We start from the raw sequence: 19,385 nt of genomic DNA, 5'->3' as shown, positions 1-19,385 counted from the left end.
CAACCTGCACAATGATCCCTCTGAGACACAGCAGGTTTCCTCAAGTCAGAGGTCCTGCCTGCCACACCTCCATTAGGACTCTTGCCTCATCATTGTTTTTGAAATACATCTCTAGGAAAATGCCATTAACACAGTCAATATTTTCCAACATGAGTAAGATTAGTGTTTTCCAACAAGTGGCCCTCAGATTCATGTCAACAGCAGACAAGGAACATTCAGCAAAAAACAAACATGAACACTTTGAGCCCTGGAGAAGCAAGCTATGCCCTGCTCATACACACCATTTAATTAATAATACAGGATGCTGTCTAATACCTATATTATTCCTCCATTCCAAGCTGCACGAATCCCAGCATGGTTTAGGTTGAAAGGGACCTCAAAGGTCACCTGGTTCTGACGCTCCTGCTACAGGCAGGTCACCTTCCAAAGGACCGGGCTGCTCAAAGCCCCATCCAACCTGGCCCTAAACACTTCCAGGGATAGAGCATCCACAGCTTGTCTGGGCAGCACCTCACCACCCTCACAGTAAAGAATTTTGTTCTAATCAAAACCTAATCTCAGTTTTGAGTCATCCCCCCTTGTCCTATCACTGCAATTCCTGATGAACAGAATCCCTCTCTGGCTTTCCTGCAGGCGCTTTCAGATACTGGGAGGTTAAGTCAGATCTCCATATAACCTTCTCTTCTCCAGGCTGAACAGCCACAACTTTCTCAGCCTGTCTTTATACAGGAGGTGCTCCACTCCTCTTATTAACCTTGTGGCCTCTGGACTTGCTCCAGAAGTATCAGGTCCTTCTCATACTGAGGGCCCCAGAGCTGGATGCAGCACTCCAACTGGGGTCTCATCAGCACAGAGCGGCAAAAACATTGCTCTTGACAGTTACCACAAAAGCACATAAGGAAATCATTAATTTCTTGGAAAGGATAGTCTTACTTTATGACATAAATGAGAAACAGTATTTCACTTCTTTCTTTAGTGGAAGATTCATGAGAATTTTTTTGGTTTTTTTAAGGAAAATAAAGAATGTTCAACACCTATCAAAATGTAATTTGCCTGCAGCTTTCAGTAAATATAATACCTTTTCTCTTTTTTCTCCTTTAAATGAGACATGAGCTTCTTCCTACCAGAGACCCACTGAAATATTTACCAGATATGGAGCCAATAAACAGTGCAACTATTTCTAAAACACAAGACACATGCTGGTGAAAAATAAAGACACCACACACAGACTCATGCTTCAAAAAAAGAAACCTCAAAGTTCAGTAGCAAATGCATTAAGCCTTATTTTCACAGATGAGTGCAAGCCATGCCACTCAAATGTAATACCTTTTCAAAGAGACTAAAATTAGCCTGCTTATTTCAAGAAATAGAGAACTCATACAGAGCGAATTCAAAGAAGATCCATGCTGTATTCAGATGAATTTTCAAAACAGAAGAGTTAATATTTTTCGTACTAAAATCTTAAACCTGGAGGAGGGCAGTTCCCTTCTTAAATTGCATACAATCTAGATTAGCAATGAAACAAACAAAAGCATCAAGCTACAACTGGTTTTATATCTACCCAGTCTTCATAATTATTGGGACAAAACCTCTTTTAGCATGCAGCAGAAGTAAAAGGTCCACAGTCACAACCTAAAACCCTCCACGATCCAGTTTCAAAGATCTATTGACTACATTTTTATTACAGAAAGAATATTTTATGCTGACTGTTAATAAAATTTATCTTACCAATAAAGAAAAAAAATTAGCATTCATGGCAGCTTCCATATGAAAAATCTCGAAACTTACTTTTCAAAGTTTGCACAAGTTTTCAGATAAAAGAATGAAAGCTTTGCAAAGGACAAAACAGACCTCATATGTTCGAAAGTGAAAAAGATAGGGGCTTTTTTTTTTCATTCTGTCTATAATTGCTAATGCACATAGCTATCTACACAACCTACTATCCTGAGGTTTGATGTGAAAACTCACAATTTTTACTTCAATTATATCGCCAACTACTGTAGACACAGTCCTTATCATCATGTTAAAACATGTCTTGACATATTTTTAGTGGTGCTTAAATAAAACATCTACTTTGCATATCCCTCAGATGAGAAAATAATCTATAAGAGAAAAAATACTTTTTCAGAGATTAAATGAAAGATAAAACATTTTTTGTTTTTCTACATTCACCAGGATGAAGCAACGAACACCAAGGAGAGTTTGATTTCTTATCTTTACTAGTGTACATACTGAGAAAGCTTAATTAATTATCTCATTAGCCAAAGAAAGAGGTGGAGTGGGACAAATAGAGATGACCTGCACATACTGTAAGTGATGTAAATGATTATTACACATACACCCCTTAAGAGCTGCACAGTTCTAGGGAGCTCCTAAAGCAGTGAAGTAGGAGCTAAGACAATCTTTCCAGGGGAGTCCTATGACTGACAATAAATCTGATCTTCATGAAGCACCAATTTGCTTCATGAGAGCAGACTCAACTAAGACTTCTAATGTATTCCCTAATGATTTTAATACACATATGAACCACACATGTACATGAAAGAGATGGTTTCCTGGCGTGAACATTTAAATACAAAAGACACTGACTGCTAAAGAAAGGCATTTCCCTCAAAAGTGCACAATAAATCTCTCAGTGCCCTGTTAGTCTAATCCCTGTGTTGGCAAGCTGGATATCAGAGGATGTCTTCACTCCCAAGGATAGTTTTCAACTGCTTGAACTCTCTGCTGCACAACAGCTGTGACACCAGTTTCCTTACATGTTCCACCACTGCAGATGGTGAGACACACCTGGCAAACAACTCCCACAGCAGCTTGTCAGTGAAAAAGATGCACCTACAGAGAGAACCCCTCATGCCTTTCGTAAAGAGTAGCTGTGGAAACAAGAGCCTAAAATAACAGAGCTGTTCCATGCAGATTTCTTTGAGAATTAGGTTTATTCAGTTTTTAATCTTTGTGCACTACCAAAACTCCTCTGTAACAAAGGCACAGCAGCATTTCTAGCAAGAAAAACTTACCTAGTTTCTACTGCATTTGAAGTCCATTTTTTCTGAAGGTACCCATGTAAAATTAAAAATTTAGAAATACAACACATAAAATTGCTGAACCTATTACTGTGCAATCATTGATTATGCAGTTGTTACTAAGTGAAAACAAAATTAGCATTTATCACAAGGAGTTATTAGGAGAGACAAAGTAACAAAAATGGGTTAAAGATGAAGAGATTGTAGTGAATCCGCCTCTGGAAAAAAGTGCACAAATTACAGCCAGTGTTTTCCCTTCTTAGAAGCATTTGTCCATTGTATTTAACATCTGATCTTAAGTTAGAAAATTATTTTAAAAAATATTTTCTATTCAAGTGATACCAAACAATTTAAGCTTTTGTCCAAGAACCTGAATTGTGTGTTCTGTAGAAGTATTTGATCTGTCATACAGTAAATTACAGTCAAATACAGTATTATTTCATTACACTAATAACAAACAACAATGAAGTCACACTTGCACATTCTGAGCCACTTAGTGCAATCAAGATTTATATATGTCCTGGTAGCAGATAATATATTTTTCCCTTCTGGAAAAGAACAGCAGATGAGCAAACAGGATGACTGGGACCTGCACAGCCCAGATATACACAGGAGTTACACCAGCAGGAAAGAGGAGAGATAGAAAAGGAATGCTGACTGCAGTTCTGGCTCAGCCGGAGAATGGCACAGGCTCAGGCTGGAGCCTGGAACAGCAACACACCTCCACACAATTTAAATCAACACCATGGAGGAAAGTCTAACATTGCTCCTCACCTTTCCTTGAGTCTAACTGTCAACTGTGTAACTTATAAACAACACAGCTGAAATCTCTAGGCCACAGGCCTGTACAAGACAAACAATATCTACAAGACTAAGTCCCATTGCTTGAAAACTTTACAATATTGGGCTCTTTGGAACATGGTTTTATGACTCTTAATTCCTGAATAAAATTTGAATTATTTAAGTAACAAATGGAAAAATAAAAATCATAGAAATTCAGGCTGAAAATAAAGGTACAATATACAAGACATAACATGACAACTACAGAACATCAAGATTTGAAATAGAAATAGAAAAAGTTAACTACAAACTATATAGGAAAATATCCCTACTTTGAAGATGAAGCCTTCACTAAGAACACATACCTAGACCTGACACCTCCAAATATAAACCAAATATGTAAATTTTTTCAGCCATTAATTTATCATTATGTATTTACAGTGTAGTGTATTTCTTCAATTTGTACCTCTTACCTAGCTAAAAGGTACCTCAAATATTACTACACAGATGACATAGATGATGATCTTCTATTGACAATAATTAAACAGTTCCATCACCTTAGACATAATAAATTTGGCTGTTAAACTTCAGTAAATTTCAACAGAAATTTAGTTTTTCTTAACTCAAATTTGGGTTATTTGATAAAATGACACAGATACACGCTAATAAAAAGTTACTTTAATATATTCTTTATACAGACTTTGTACACACAACTTTGTATATTACAATATGCTATAGGTACAAATGTAATTTGTATAGTTTGAAATTTTTCTCTTATTTGAGAGTTTGAACAAGCTAATTGTAAATGTACTTTATTCTACAGTGCTTTATTTAATAGAGAAAGACTAGAAACCCTATTACAATAAACACACAAAACACTTTTTCTGATTTCCCAAGATTTCTTGGCTTCACGATCCTACTAAGAACTGATGTTTTGCTTGCTTCACAATAGCTATGGAATTTCTATAGGAACTTACATCATTAAGAACTGCAAAATAAATTAAAGGGCACTTTATACTGCATGCACACTTGACCATAGGTGAACAATTACTACAAACAGGGACTGAGGCTAATAAACGTATTCCTGTTAGACTGAAATGACATAATGAAATAATCAATTTCAAAACATTCAGTAAGCAAACGATGATGCAGAACCCAAATTGTGCTGTTTTCCACAGTTCTATTAAGCAGTTGATTTTAATTGGTAGAGGTATTTCTACAGAATTGAATTCTTGATTTCTTGCCTTTTCATATCACATTTAACATCAAATCAAATGAGATAGATTACAATGATGAATGTTCAAACAAGATGACCTGCGCCTGACTTTCTGATGCTGTTCGCTTGAGCAGCCTTATTTGGTCCAGTTCTGAATGTTCCACTGATTTCCGAGTTAGAGACTGCACTGAGTCAGTTATGTTGTATCTGCTAGGCTGATAAAAGCCATAATATTCTATACTCTTTTCCCCTGAATTTTCCAGCGCCTTTAGTTTCTGCCTAAACTGAATAATTTTACAGGTTAAGAACAGGATAACAGCACAAGCCAGAATGAAAAAGGCTAGTAAAATGTCAAAAGCTTGATTCAGCTTTTCAACCTGTTGTGTACAAATTAAGGCTGTTTTTAAGGATACAGGATCAGGATCTGTGGTAAACAACCATTCTTCTTCAACATTTCTATTAGTAGGTATAGTTTCTGCTGGTATTTGCACTGGCAATGTTGGTAACACTGTAGCTGTTTGGGATGGCACTTCAACAGCATATTCCTCATAAGGCAATGGGGTAGAAGATGTAGCTGTAGCTCCTTCCCAGAAAGCAAAATACTTAGCTTCTGCAGTGGCAAACTGTTCCAATGTGTTGTGCCTGTTCCCTTTATGCCAGGCCACCTGCAGAGTGGTGGTTCTGTGATGCACCCCGATGGATCCCAGACTCGGGGCAGAGCCCAGGCCAGCAGTGGGGCCAACACAGCTTGAAAACCAAGCCCACTTCATATAATGCACAGGTCTACCACGCATACTCTGGGGATTCTGACAGTGGATTTTTGCAGAAACAGAGGATGATGCTAGCCAATTAAGTAATGCAAGCATTTTGCAGCTGCAGTTCCAAGGATTAGAATGTACCTGAAGATGGGTTAAAGATACCAAGGGCTTGAGCACTTCAGGGTGTAACTCTGTGATATTATTAAATGCTAAACTGAGTACTTTAAGTGACTGCCCCATTTTTTCAAAGGTACCATTGCCAATACTGGCTATTTTATTTCTGTCTAGCTGTAGATATATTAAATTGTTCAATAAAGTAAAAGTGCTGGAATTTATATTTTCTAAATCATTATAACTTAAGATTAGCTGACTAAGGTTGTTTAATCCAAAAAATCCATTTACAGCAACACATTTTAGCTTGACATTTTTCAAAGACAGATATCTAAGCTTGTTAAGTCCCTTAAATGCAAAAGGTTGAATTGATCCAATGGGATTGTGAGACAAAGAAAGTCTTTCAAGATTTTTGAGCCTTCCAATAGCATTTGATGGCACTAGTGTTAAGTTGTTACCTTCAAGGAACAAATATGCAAGATTTTCAAGATGATGAAATGCTGAACCTGATATCCGTGAAATCTTATTATTTGCTAGGTTTAGTATCTGGAGACTTATCATGCCCCAGAAAGTTCCACTTCCAAGGATACTGAGACGATTTCTTTGAAGTGTTAAATATCTAACAGAAAGAAGATCACTAAATAATCCTCTGGGAAGAAAAGCTATTTGATTATTCTGAAGGTATAAACAATGAAGATTGGAAAGGCCTTCAAAGATTCCTGGATCCAGGCGTTTAATATTATTGCTATTTAGATGCAAGTAGCTGAGTCTGGGGACTTCCACAAAAGCTTTTGGGTGTACATACAAAATACTTGAGTTATCCATGTAGAGTGCAGCAAGCTTCTGAAGGCCTCTTAGATCATTTGGAGTGACATGTGAAATATTATTTCCACTGAGGTAAATAAGAATTGTTGTTTTTGGAAGGTTCCATGGGATGCTTGAAAGCCCTGCATTACGGCAGCTAACTTGTCTCCCTGTGCAGAGCTGACAAGCAGATGGACAGCCAAAAGCCTCCTTCTGGAGCAGCAACAAAAGAAAACAATTAAATATGTACAGGAATGCTCGTGGGCAGAGTGGAGAACTTTGCAGAACACACATATCCCTGTCTTTGGCCTTCTTACTCATCTCTGACTTCACTAGTAGAGATAAAAAGAAGTATACAAATATTATTATTAATTCAAATATATTCATTATATATATTAATTATTAATAATTATTTGAATCTATATGTACAGTCCTAAAAATTGCTCTCAAGATTGGTATTTTACATATTATTCTCTCACGCCAAACTAGTCATTTAAAAATCCAACTTACTAACTGGATTCCACTGTAAAAAATTTTTGTAAGTAAATGGACTTTTAAACAAATATACTGCTAACACAGTCAGAAAATATTTAATTGGCTGTAGCATAAAAGCATCTAAGATGTCAAAATAACAGCTTCTATTAAATTAAAGATACTATATATTAACTACCTGTTATAGTCAACCATCACTAATAAATGTTTCAAAAGCATTCAAGTAGAAATGCCGACTTTAAACAAGTTACCTTTTACCAGCAGCTCACTTACAATTTGAATTTTACTTTTATAAAGCTCAGCTACATTTAAAACAAATAGAAGCATTTCCTTACCTCAAATCTGAAGTTCATTATTTCAGTTATTTTGCAGCCTGCAGTCCACTGGACTATGTTATAAGCTGACCAACTACATTAATCTGTGAAACTTTTGTAAAGGCAGTATTTCTGGGTACTACGGCACTCACATTTTTGCTCCAGGGTTTGCAACAGTTTGCTCAGGAAACTGAGAAAGAAGTGCCTAAAGTCAGGTTGCCATGGATACAGGAAACCCTGGGACAGGAAGCCATTTTATCTGTGCTTCAGAAGTATTGTTGGAAAGGAAATCTCAATGATTTGTTTCTAGAAAACCAAGAACTATCTTAGTCCGTAACTGCTGAGTTTTGTTTGGCTTTTTTTTTTTTTTTGTTTGGGTTGGGGAGGTTTTTTGGTTTTTGTTTTTTCAAATCTACTGATTTATCTAGGAGAGCTCAAAAGAGTTTTATCTTAGGTGTAACTTTTAGAATAAAGCACAACTATTTGTAACAGCACTATTACATTACCTGTAATTCCCTTATCTTTCAGCAAGAACATGAAATGCTTTATTAAATTGGCAGCAATACTTATGCTGTTCTCTGTCTACAGAGCAAAATTGCTGCCACATGCATACACATCCCAGTGGTCTGGCAGAGAGGGGAAAAAGACATGCTGTGGAGGGAAGAGTCCAGTGTGTCCTGCCCTCTGGCAAGGCACAACCTGCCAGCAATCCCAAAGAAATCTATGAAATCTTAGGATATGATGTGGCGCTAAGCTGCTATGTACTTGTATTTCTGACCTGACCCAAGCACTTTGTTATGTCTCACTTCATGGCACCCTTTTAGAAGCAAATTTATCCACAGACGACTATGAGATGGTTTCTGGTTCTGAGAGCCACACCCTTCATGCACAGCTTTTGTTTCCTGCAGTGTCCCTATGCAGAAAAACACTACATGGGCTATAAATACCCCTCTTGCTTAAGGACCAGAGATTATACCCTCAGTTTATCCATCACAGGGAAGAAATATTTGCAAAGCTCAGTCACATCATCAAAGGGGAAAAGGGGAGATTAAGCCTACAAATAGCAACGTAACTAAAATACCATTATTTTACCGCAGCAATACCTTCTGTTCAGCAAAAGAAAGATCACAAAGACCATCAGTAGCCATAGCCAAAAAAGAGGCACAACAGCAGGGACATCAAGTCCCTTCAGCTACAGTGATCTCAACACAGGAAGCATGAGTTCACTTAAGGGGTAAAATGTAACACAAATGTCTTTGTCTAAATAATCCAATCTGAAATACAAGACACACATGAGAAAGGGAAGCAGAATAGACAGGGACATGCTTTTGAAGCAGCTTTCTTCCAAATATCTAGTCTAAAATAAGGAAACAGTAAATATAATTGGTCCATAAGCCATTTTAGACAAAGCCTGTATCAGTTACAACCCAGAATTAGGACTGCATTTGTTTCTTTTTTGCTGATATCAACAGATCAATAGGAAAACATTATTTTTCAGATCTGAATATTTATTTTCATGCTTATATTTTCCCACAGTTTTTAACATAATTGTTGACATAGAGAGAAGTAAAATAAAATGTCATGTAATTTACTTAAAAGAAAAACACTGTATAATTCACAGGAAGGTTGGTGAAGTATCCTGGAAGCGGAGGACAGAACAATAAGAATAATAGAAAGAGATTATCAATATAGTCAGATGAGGAGAAAATCAAGGACTGGTCAAAAATGGAAAGTGACTTCACACAGGAAATTATTTTCTACCTAAACTTCACCATCTATCGTCTCTTTATATTGAAACCTATACGTGTCAAAAAAAAAAAATACAAACAATACAAAATAATTATTCTTCCAAGGTGTGCGGTATGGAACAACCCTTTATAGCTACAAGAAGTACGTAAGTCACATTTAAAAAAAGTTTTAGAAGGCAAGTACTCATAGAGCTCTCTTTTTGCAAAATATCAGAAGCAACATGTTTTGAAAAACTAAAGGAATTAATGAAGCTCAGTACAGTATATCAGATGGTATCAAAATTTAAAGGAATCAGTAGAGCAGTGACCAGATAAAAGAAAGCTGATGACCGGTAAGTGGCTGAATTTCTCTGTGGTCTTGCACTGAAAGTACCTTATGAATATATACAAAATTTTTGCTTGAACCCTATCTCTATTGTGGTTCTCAGCACACTGAGGACTCTTCTGATAGTTGAATCCCACACCCAAAATGGGGAGAAAAAAAAATTTATTTCAGATCATGGTTCCTTCCATTCTGCACAAGGAAATCTAGAGAAAGTCCTGTTTTACACTTTGTCAATACTGCACCCAAAGGCTTGCAGATCTCATTGCAATGTAATTTAGAGCTATTATTTCTTAATACTACATATTGTTTAAGTATCTGAAAGCAGTATCTGTTAAGAACAACACACAAAATTATGTGCCCCATAAATGATACCATTTTGGGGAAGACCATAAAAAAGGTGGGGTGGGATACTGCGTAACTTGGATCAGCATTTCTTAAACTGGCTTGTACTTAAACAATAAAATCTGTTACTTTTGGAAAACTGTATAAAAAAACACAGGAAACACTAACAAGCCTAGGCAGTGCTTATATTTTATTCCCTGCAAATTTTCTTCTGCAGCAAGAGAACTACTAGGTTTGTATCTGAATACAGCTTCATATGGTAACAGAAAAAATATTTTTGAACCCACAAGTGAAATTTATATAAATATACTAATACTGGCTTTTTAACATTAAAATCTAGTTCAACAAGGACTCCTTGTAAATACAAGCATGAGTCTGAGTAACAGCAAATTGTCAAATTGAGCATAAAATGACAGGGAAAAATAATTGAAAGAACATACACACACTGCACCCATGTTATATTAAAGCCAATATAATGAATATTAGGTGGCACAAACTAGTCATCCAACTCCCAGTTAGGTATAGCAGACAACATGCAACAAGTTCAAAAACAGGGTCTAAAGTCAATTTTTGAGAAGGGATTTCATTCTCATAATCTTTACAAAATTATGTTAAAGTCCACAAACTAGGACAACCAATTTTTAGCACTATAATTATTATTTTAAGTGAAACAATTTATTGCCTTCCCATTGTGTATTTAACAACCATCTGCTCTTGCAGGGCTTTCTTCCTTCTACTTTTATTCTCCACAGGTAGGCTATTGTACAACTTTATTTTTTCTAATACCTACTTCCTTCTGCCCATATCATCTCTAGTAATGACCACAAATTAAAGCAATTCAGGAATTAAACTACTGCTTATGTAGAACAGACATCATTTAATTAACATGCAGTAGGCAGGTGAACTGTTGATACCTGATTAACTTATCAGATCCCAAAACACTTTTCTGTTTTTCTCATTATTTAGTTTACCTAAACATTTCTGATTGTCTCAAATATTGTAGATTTCTTCTAGTATTTAATATTTCTCTTTCAGTAAGAATCCTAAATTGCTGCTTCATTTACCAAAATTTTCTCTCTTCCACAACATGAAAACTACAGAATTATTTTTCCCATTGAGGACAGGAAAATAAGTTTCCATTCTATAAACCTAATTTGACCTTACACTCCAGTGAAATAATATGATATAAAGTTCTTGTGAAACTAAAAGCTCTCTTTGAGAAATTGTTAGAATTAGTTCCTTCTCTTTACTCAGAAATCTAAGTCTTTTATGGAGCAACCACTAAGTTTGTGAACAAAACAGTAACATAAAAAAGGTTGGCCATGAATGTAATGCACAGATGTGACATGCTGACAATAACACTATAGCTTTAGCCTTTACTTTCCACTGCAATATTTAGCAATTCTGTTCAAATCATGAAAGTATAAATGTACTTAATATGAATGCAATTCAAACCAAAAGGTCCAAAGAACTCAATTTAATTTCCCAAATTTCAACTGCTAGAAATTTAATCAAAACTAAACTCAATTGCAAAACCACACTCTGCCTGCTAGTTTAGGAGACAGGATGGGCATACACTTGGCATTAGCAACTGATAGCTCCAAATATTTAAAAGAGAGAGAGAACTTCAACAGTTCTTAACAACTACTACAGAGAATACCCACACACAAAATACAAAAGCTATTTCTTAAAAATACAAGCTTTTTTCGTACTTAGGCATTTTTCAAATATCAGAACCTGATGATTTGTTTTAAAAACTCACTTTCTCATTAAATTTTTTGAATATGAAACATTATTTTTCAGTACTTATTTGCAGAAGGTCTTCTAGTGACATGGGTTGTGGTGTTTATCACTTCTGGTATCTTATCGTAATAGTCTGGCACTGTTAAAGAAAGTCACTGAAAAATCTCAGCTACTCTCAGGCAGTCTCAGATTTCACAGAGTACAGCACACAGAGATAACCAGATGTACCAAAATGGCTCAAACAAACCCAGGCACAAAAATAGCTGTAAATCTATGTTTAGGGTTTGGGGTTGTTTTTTTTTTTTTAGTAATATGCTATACTTCAGTCACTACTTATTCAGTATCTAATTTGCAAACATGTAAACCATACATTGCAAAGAGATTGAAGGAAGCTAGTTAGTCTGTAATCTTTTGCTGTGTTTTATATAATTAAAATCTGAAATTTTATGGTAATTTGTAATTAGAATAGTTTTAGGAAAGACTTTTGAAATATTTTATATAAACCATAAACAAAAATAAGATATCAGCAGCAACCAAACCCTTATGACTGCAGTTTATTTTTTTGCAGCTGTTTAGCTGCAATTAGTGACATAATTCCTTGCTATCATTTAGTATGTTTTTCCTTGAAATCAAGGGTTAAGGGTCTTAGGAAAAAGACAATATACTCCTGACCAATCCATGCTAGCAATCAAGTGTAGGAGAAAAACTGATGGAGACTAAACAAGGAAAGGTTAAGGTTATGCAGTAAGTGCATCCTTTTGCCAATGCTATAATGTGACGTGCAATTAAAGAAGTTGTCAATGCTCTGTGTTACCTTCTGAATATGCAGACTCTGATACTCACACCAAGACTAAAGCCACATTTTTCACTCTTATCATTAGAGCTGCGCTGTTACCTGTCAGGCAAGCTAAATAAATCCAAGGCCAAACACTGATGACAACTGCAAAATCATAATTTAAAGAGCTCCTTTAAATGTTAATTGTCTATCAGAGGCATGGGTGAGCATACCTCCAACTAGAGAGATTAAAAAATTGAGGGGAAGATAAAATAGCTTCAGAGTATCATCCCTATAAAAAAAGGAGGACGTGCAAGTAATTATGTAAGAAATTCAGACTTTCTAAATGAGGACATAACTATCCTGAGGAGAAAATGACATTTTATTAGGCACCTTCTTGTCATTTACTAACATCACATATAGACAACTTTTTGAGAGGAAAATTAAAATTTCTAACTAGGTAATTTTAAAAAATGACAGAAGCAAATCTCTATAATAACCTAATGAAGATTTATAATTGCATACTGTAAGTACTTACACTCACAAAATGCCAATTATCTAAGTGGCAGAACTCATACTGGCTGACATATCAGACTTGATACACAATGAAGAAAAGCAGACATTCATTTACATAATGATTAGAAACCTGGAGAATCTCTTAACCCTTTCACCACAATACATAAACATGTTTGATTCAAAGGGGTAAAATGAAAACTACTCATGTACCAGAAACCAAAATGATGAAAGAAATTAAAATACTTCATATTTTTAGCTCTCCTCTACTTAAGAATAGTACCACTCTACACAGGTAGGTCCACCAAAAATGAGTTTATGCTCAAGGACCATAAGTAGTAGCCTGTTTTGGAAAGCTGACTTTAAGTAAACTTGACAGTCTCCCATTCAAGACAGACATAGCAGAAATAACACTCACCTGCAGAAGGGGAGTGCTTAGCTTTCAACACAGTCAGGTACCACTCCAAACCAGGCTGATCATTGACACTATAATGCTTCCAAAATCTGTTTCCATTTCCTTATTAAAGAATAAACGTTCCTACCATTGTTCAGCATCTTTCAATGCTGTTTGTGTTCTACTAAAATACAAGCAACTCTAAGAGTAAAAAAGATATCTACTTTGCAAAATAAATCATTAAAAGCTTTCAATATCACCATAGAATGACATTCCAAAACACTTAATACTGACATCATACTGCAATAAGCAAGTTAATTATTTCCAACAGATGACAGCTATAGGTAGCAGAAGGGCATATGTTTTAGCATCAGGAACTACAAAAGATGCTGAAGAGCTCAAAATGCAGAACCCTACATAGTGGAGGAGGCCCACACATTTTCCACAACAAATAAGAGGTAGAATGCTGCTACTGACCATATTGACTAGGCACTATTTCAGGGACCAAGAGCACTTCTAATAAAACTACTCAGTCTCAAAGAGTACTCTTGCAGCTGTATATTCACAAACAAACCATTAAGGTGGTAGACAAGTGCAAATATGACTGAACTATGACAGTAGGAAAATCACAACATTTGTGAATTTACTCATCCAGGTTGCTGTCACATGTCATGTCTCACACTTTAGCTCAAATACAATTTTCCTCCAAAAAACTTCAAGACCTTGCATGTTTTTCAAAAAGCCATTCCTGTTAGAGCTACTGTGTGTCTATCCACACTCTCCTCAAGCACTGAACATGGAGACACTAACACCACAAGTGCATCCTTACTGCCTGAACTTACTGGTTCCCACTGTTACATACAACAGTTTGAAGACAGAAGTCTTTCACCTATTTTATCAAATAGTAAGATTTTTTTAATAAATTTATGAAAATGCACATGGATGGATGAGTGATAAACAGGCAGTAAGAATACAAAATATGGAAAATATTGCCAATGCATTTATCTGTCAAACACACAAAAATCTTGCTAATATTAATTGACCACACTTGGACAGCAAAAGCAGACAATTGTATCACATTTAATTTGGGCAAACTCCTAAGTAATACCAGGAAATTACTGTTCTGTGAAAAGGTGCTGCAACACACTAATCAGGAAAGCAGTACTTATTGTTCTTTTTTAATATGAATTTCTAACCACTAACATGATGTACAGCTGTGGGAAGATAAACAGGATGCTAGATTGAAGGACACGCACACATGAATAAAATGCAGCACTACTTTTGATAGCAGAAGCATGGCATTACATCTCTCTATGGATGGCACTGCCTAGATGAGACAATTACAATTTTTTACTTTATAACCTGCTTACTAGTCAGCCCAAGAGCCACTGTGAACAACTCTGCAGCAAATCCTTTCTTATCTGCTCTAAAACCCTTCACTTATGATACTGTCAAAGATACTGTACTTGAAACAAAATTATTTGTGTCAAACTGGCTTTAAATTAATAATGAAGTTTTACCTTCCCCTAAAACACAGAAAGTGTGGAGTTCCACATATTTGTAATTATAAACCTGACCATTAACTAGAGAAACATTTAAATCTATGAAGTAATAGAGTTTACACGGAGAATAAAATGGTCACCATTTAATACTTTCCCTAACGTTTTATCCATAAACCAACTCTGACGGAAGAATGAGACTACATGCTATCTTCATTCTCCCCCCACTATTTTAGCCTACCCCCTCTCTTTCCTCTCTTTTCAAAAGGAAGAAAGTTCACAGCAAGTGTTAGACACAGCACAGATGCCTGTTTTCCTTATAGCAGAACCTTGAAAATCTGAGCTTGCCACTGAGCAAGCTGAGCGAAGAATCTCACCCTCACCTTGGCCTTCCCAAGACAGCCCATCAGCCATCCACAGAAGACAAAATTCTGTTCTGCCTCCGCAGTTGAGAAATCTTGAACTTACCTTGGATACCAAAAGTAAAATCTGATCAGGAAACCGGTTAGTAAGGCATTCCAACAGGAACAATTACTTTAGCTTTTCTTAAAAAATTCTGCATTCTATTTAAAACAATTTTTTTGGCTTCAACTTTGGAAATGGACTTGCACAAGAAGCCTACGGATATAGGATGCATCAAGTCCGTGTAGCATAATCCCCGAGATACAGTAAAACCAGAATGACTCATATTGTCATAGTAAAAGAAAAAAATCAATTGACAGAATCCATTTCACACACTCTGTCTGAAGGTAAGTTTGGCAGTCTATCAATTGCATAAGTGAAATTTTCATAGCTTTGACACAAATACATCCACTAAAGAGAGGCTTTTTATTTGAGAAGCAACTTTCTTAAGTGGTATGAGTAACTGAAAAATAAAGCTGTCATTTGCAGAAGGTTTTATTATGTTAAGGACTGCCAGAAATAATTGGCTTTACAGCAGGAAATCTGGAACAGCTGAACATAGTTCAAAATAACATGGTTATCTAAAGGAATTTTTTTTTTCCTTCCTCTCTTTAACAGAAACTTCACAGGAAGACAGATGTAGTTCAGGACCTTAAATTCTAGCTACCACCTCTTTAAAAAACATTTCAAATATACTTAAAAACAACATAATACTGTTATATTTACTGGGAAAAAACCTTTTATATAGCAGCTGCTTGGTTCACCTTTAGCTAGAGAGTTATCCTGACTATCCCCCTGACAAAAAAAGGAAAAAATTTCCATGCATATAAAAAGCAATGAAGCTTCTAAATTACACCTACGTGTTCCCTGATTTATTTTTTTTTAAGATAGTGACTACATCGTCTATGGCTCTGACAGATACTACATATTCTACAGATACTAGCATAGCTTTTAGGATTTGGGAGCAACATCTAAATTCCCAACAGACAATACTTAAGGACTGTTCAGGAAACACAGCAGACTAAATGTAAACTCATGCAGTGTTGTCTTCCTGAATGTCAAGCAGATAAAAATAATCTGAAGGTAACTATGGACTGAACTCTCATCTAAACGTGTAATACATGATTTCTAGTATTGACAACTTAGAAGCCAGTGTATTCAGCTTTTTCATTTAAAACTTTCATTTTCTATGTATATCCAGCAATGATGATGGCTACTGAAAGGATAACAGTAAAATCTGTTTGCTATAATATTATAATTCAAAAACTGTTTCACAGCAACAACACAGTCTTTCACAGCAACTCTTTCTTCCATTTAATGTCATAAAGGAGAATACCAGGATGAAAGTTCAGATTACCTACAACAGGAAAGAAAACTGAACATTGTTCCTTAGAAGGGACACCAAAATAGTAACATGTCAACTAAAGTACCTACTTAATCACATATGAGAGAAGCAAACAGTTCCAAGATAATATGAGAATCAACAATAAAATCTGCAGTGCTGGTTCCTCACTTTTACTTTATGAAATGGAAGAAAGGTTACTGCTATGAAGTCAAATAAGTTAATATAATGTAGCATGGAAGTTCTATCTTTTTAAAGGTTCTTTTGGGGGAGAAAAGTAAATAAAACTACTCATACTGCAATATTTAGCTGCAGAATTGTGAAATACTTTAAAAATAATTCCCAGAGCTGTTGAAGCACTGTTATTTAAGGCATTGCGTGTTTGCTTACCCATTCAATGATGGCAGAAGAGAAAGCAATGCCAAAGCAGAAAGTTTTCTTCTTTCTGGCTGAGTGATGTTATCCATCCGATCAACCCACATTTCAATCATGTTACCAAGAATTTGGTCCAACTGCATTGGGAAACACACAGTCCTTTTCAATCATGTGTACATCAGTGTGTTTAGAAAATAACTTATTTTAATTTTTCTAGCAACAGAATACATTTTTTTATCTTGGAAAGATACCATAGAGCTGTATACACAACAGAAGTAACAAGCAACAGGTACTTTTAAAATTTTCTGACAATGCTTCTTCCAGGCCCTGAACCCTCCATACCATTAGTTGTAACCTAGATTTTGAAATGAAATGCATTTTGAAATTAAATGCATTTCATTTATGAAGAAGGAACTAATTCAGGACAGCAAATTATTCAGTTTTCCCCAAACAGTGTCATAGAAACCAAGCACATGTTCTTATTCTGTTTTATCTACAAAGTGACAAATTAAAAAACAAACAATAAGAAAAAAAAAAAAGACTTGTTGTTATTTGTTCGAAAACTTTATTACACACCAGAAAAGTAAATGACTAAAATTTCACTTAAAGATCTAACAGAACACTTGTATCAAAAGATCCTCACTGTAGCAAAAGTAACTTCACCAGTGAAACTGAAGCCCACTGAACCTGATACTCTAGAAACTTGCGAGAATGATTAGAATATTCTCCATTTGCAAGACCCATCAAGATGGCACAGGGAAAGAAATTCTCACCCGACAATGGCATGTGAAGGGGCTAATTACACAGTTAATTGTGGGATGCAGCAAGAAGAGAATTTAAGGGTTATGTAAAAATTTTAATGGAATGTTGCAAGTAATTATGGCAACATGTAAAAGTTGTTACAAGGTGTTCAGGGAAAGGAGAAAAAGAGGAGCGAGAGCCCCTTTTCAAGATTAACTGAGCAGGAACAAGCACAGATAACAGAGGGGAAAGTTTCTTCAGGTCAAAAGAAAGCAAGACTTCCTAATGTAACACTGCTGAAATACCATGACACAAAAAGCCCAAAAGGATACAAAAGGACAATAAACCTTACCTCCTGACCCAATTCACATGCCATCTGGTTCAAAAGTAATGAAAAAAACCTTGCATTTTGCAGCAGAACTCTTCCCATGATCCCCAGATAAGTAGACATCACCACTGGGTATCTCTGAAACAAAAATAAACCAAATCAAAACGTGCTTATTTTAAGCAAAAGGAAAATATTTGACACATACAGCAGCAATACTGCGAAAATACTTGTATGCATCCCTTACATTTTTTACTAAATGTTACATTATAAATAGCAATTTAAGAGGCTCTAGGAACAGAAGAATCAGTGAGCAAGGTTCACCAGAGTTCTCAGTCATTACAATATGAAAACTACATCAATTTCACAGTCAATTTCATCCAAACAGCCAAGACAACTTGTAAGGTGACTTTTATTTTAAAACCTGTATCTTAAGGTACTAACACCTTATTGTACTGTTAAAAATTGGTTTTGAAATTGATTATGGTTCCAAGTTACTGCTTACAATTTCAGTAACATTAAGAACACTTAGTATTTCTGAAGTTGTTACTTTTTTTCAGATGAAAAATACATTTGCCGATAACTAATCTGCCGGTGTCTCAAAACTAGTTTATTATCTTCATTAGTTTATTATCTTTCGTTATTATTTTTAAAAGAAGCTATAGATTTTAAATTCAGAAGTAACAACATAACTGTAATTTGTAAAACAGCCTACTTGAAAAACAAAATGCCAACATTTACCTGAAAATACTAATACAGATTAATACCTTCTGAATAGGGTATAATAAATTAATTAGTCTTAAATCAGAAAACATTTTAATAACCCACTCTCTATGTTTGTGCTTTGAACAGCAGAAAGTACTTTTTATATAGTATTACTTGGCTTAAATTTGAAAATCTTATTCAACTCAGTAACTGGAGCCACATATTGATATTTGAAAGTCTTCAATCGGAAAAAAACCAAAGGTTTTGATCAAAGACGTCAAAAAGTTTGAAGAATTCCACCCACTGACTCCTGCTAGAACTGAAAGGTTCAACACAGTTAAAACATATTTGATTTTACTCGTTTTCATCCAACACAGAAGTTTGTGGAATACAAAGGGAAAAAAGCAAGAAGTTAAGACATATAAGCCAGCAAAATCTTAAAGACCCTATCTCACACAAACCATTCTCACACCCTTCAACCCTTCATATTAGATATGCCAATTATGAAAAGAAGGTCAAGTTGATCTTCTGGTTCAGTTTATTTTTCTCTGGTCCAGGCACAATTAAAAAAGAATAGTATGCGTATTCACAAAAAAACCCCCCAAAACAACAAAAAACTCCAACACCAACTAAGGGTTAAACTAGGTCTAATGTTATA

At 35.4% G+C, this 19,385-nt stretch overlaps 2 protein-coding genes across 3 annotated transcripts in view; both read right to left on the bottom strand.

Annotated features, from left to right (window-relative positions):
- The window catches only part of IPO11 (importin 11), a 96,948-nt gene that overhangs the window by 20,097 nt on the left and 57,466 nt on the right, over positions 1–19,385 (bottom strand). For both annotated transcript variants that reach the window (XR_004420747.2, XM_033085610.1), the window contains exons 28-29: positions 18,050–18,163; positions 16,972–17,093 (exon numbers count right to left, since the gene is read on the bottom strand). Coding sequence is in view for 1 of the 2 variants with exons in the window: in XM_033085610.1 (XP_032941501.1) it covers positions 16,972–17,093; positions 18,050–18,163 (236 nt within the window). In the remaining variant the exon portion in view is untranslated. The remainder of the gene's footprint in view (positions 1–16,971; positions 17,094–18,049; positions 18,164–19,385) is intronic.
- Positions 4,655–7,821, bottom strand: LRRC70 (leucine rich repeat containing 70). Its single transcript, XM_033085611.1, has 2 exons — positions 7,520–7,821; positions 4,655–7,024 (listed from the first exon to the last, which is right to left on the bottom strand). The coding sequence occupies exon 2, from the start codon at positions 7,011–7,013 to the stop codon at positions 5,088–5,090; it is 1,926 nt and encodes a 641-aa protein (XP_032941502.1). The 5' UTR covers positions 7,014–7,024; positions 7,520–7,821; the 3' UTR covers positions 4,655–5,087.

This window comes from Catharus ustulatus, chromosome Z, assembly GCF_009819885.2.
Source record: "Catharus ustulatus isolate bCatUst1 chromosome Z, bCatUst1.pri.v2, whole genome shotgun sequence".
NCBI lineage: Eukaryota > Metazoa > Chordata > Aves > Passeriformes > Turdidae > Catharus > Catharus ustulatus.
This window is presented reverse-complemented; position numbering and strand designations above follow the sequence as displayed.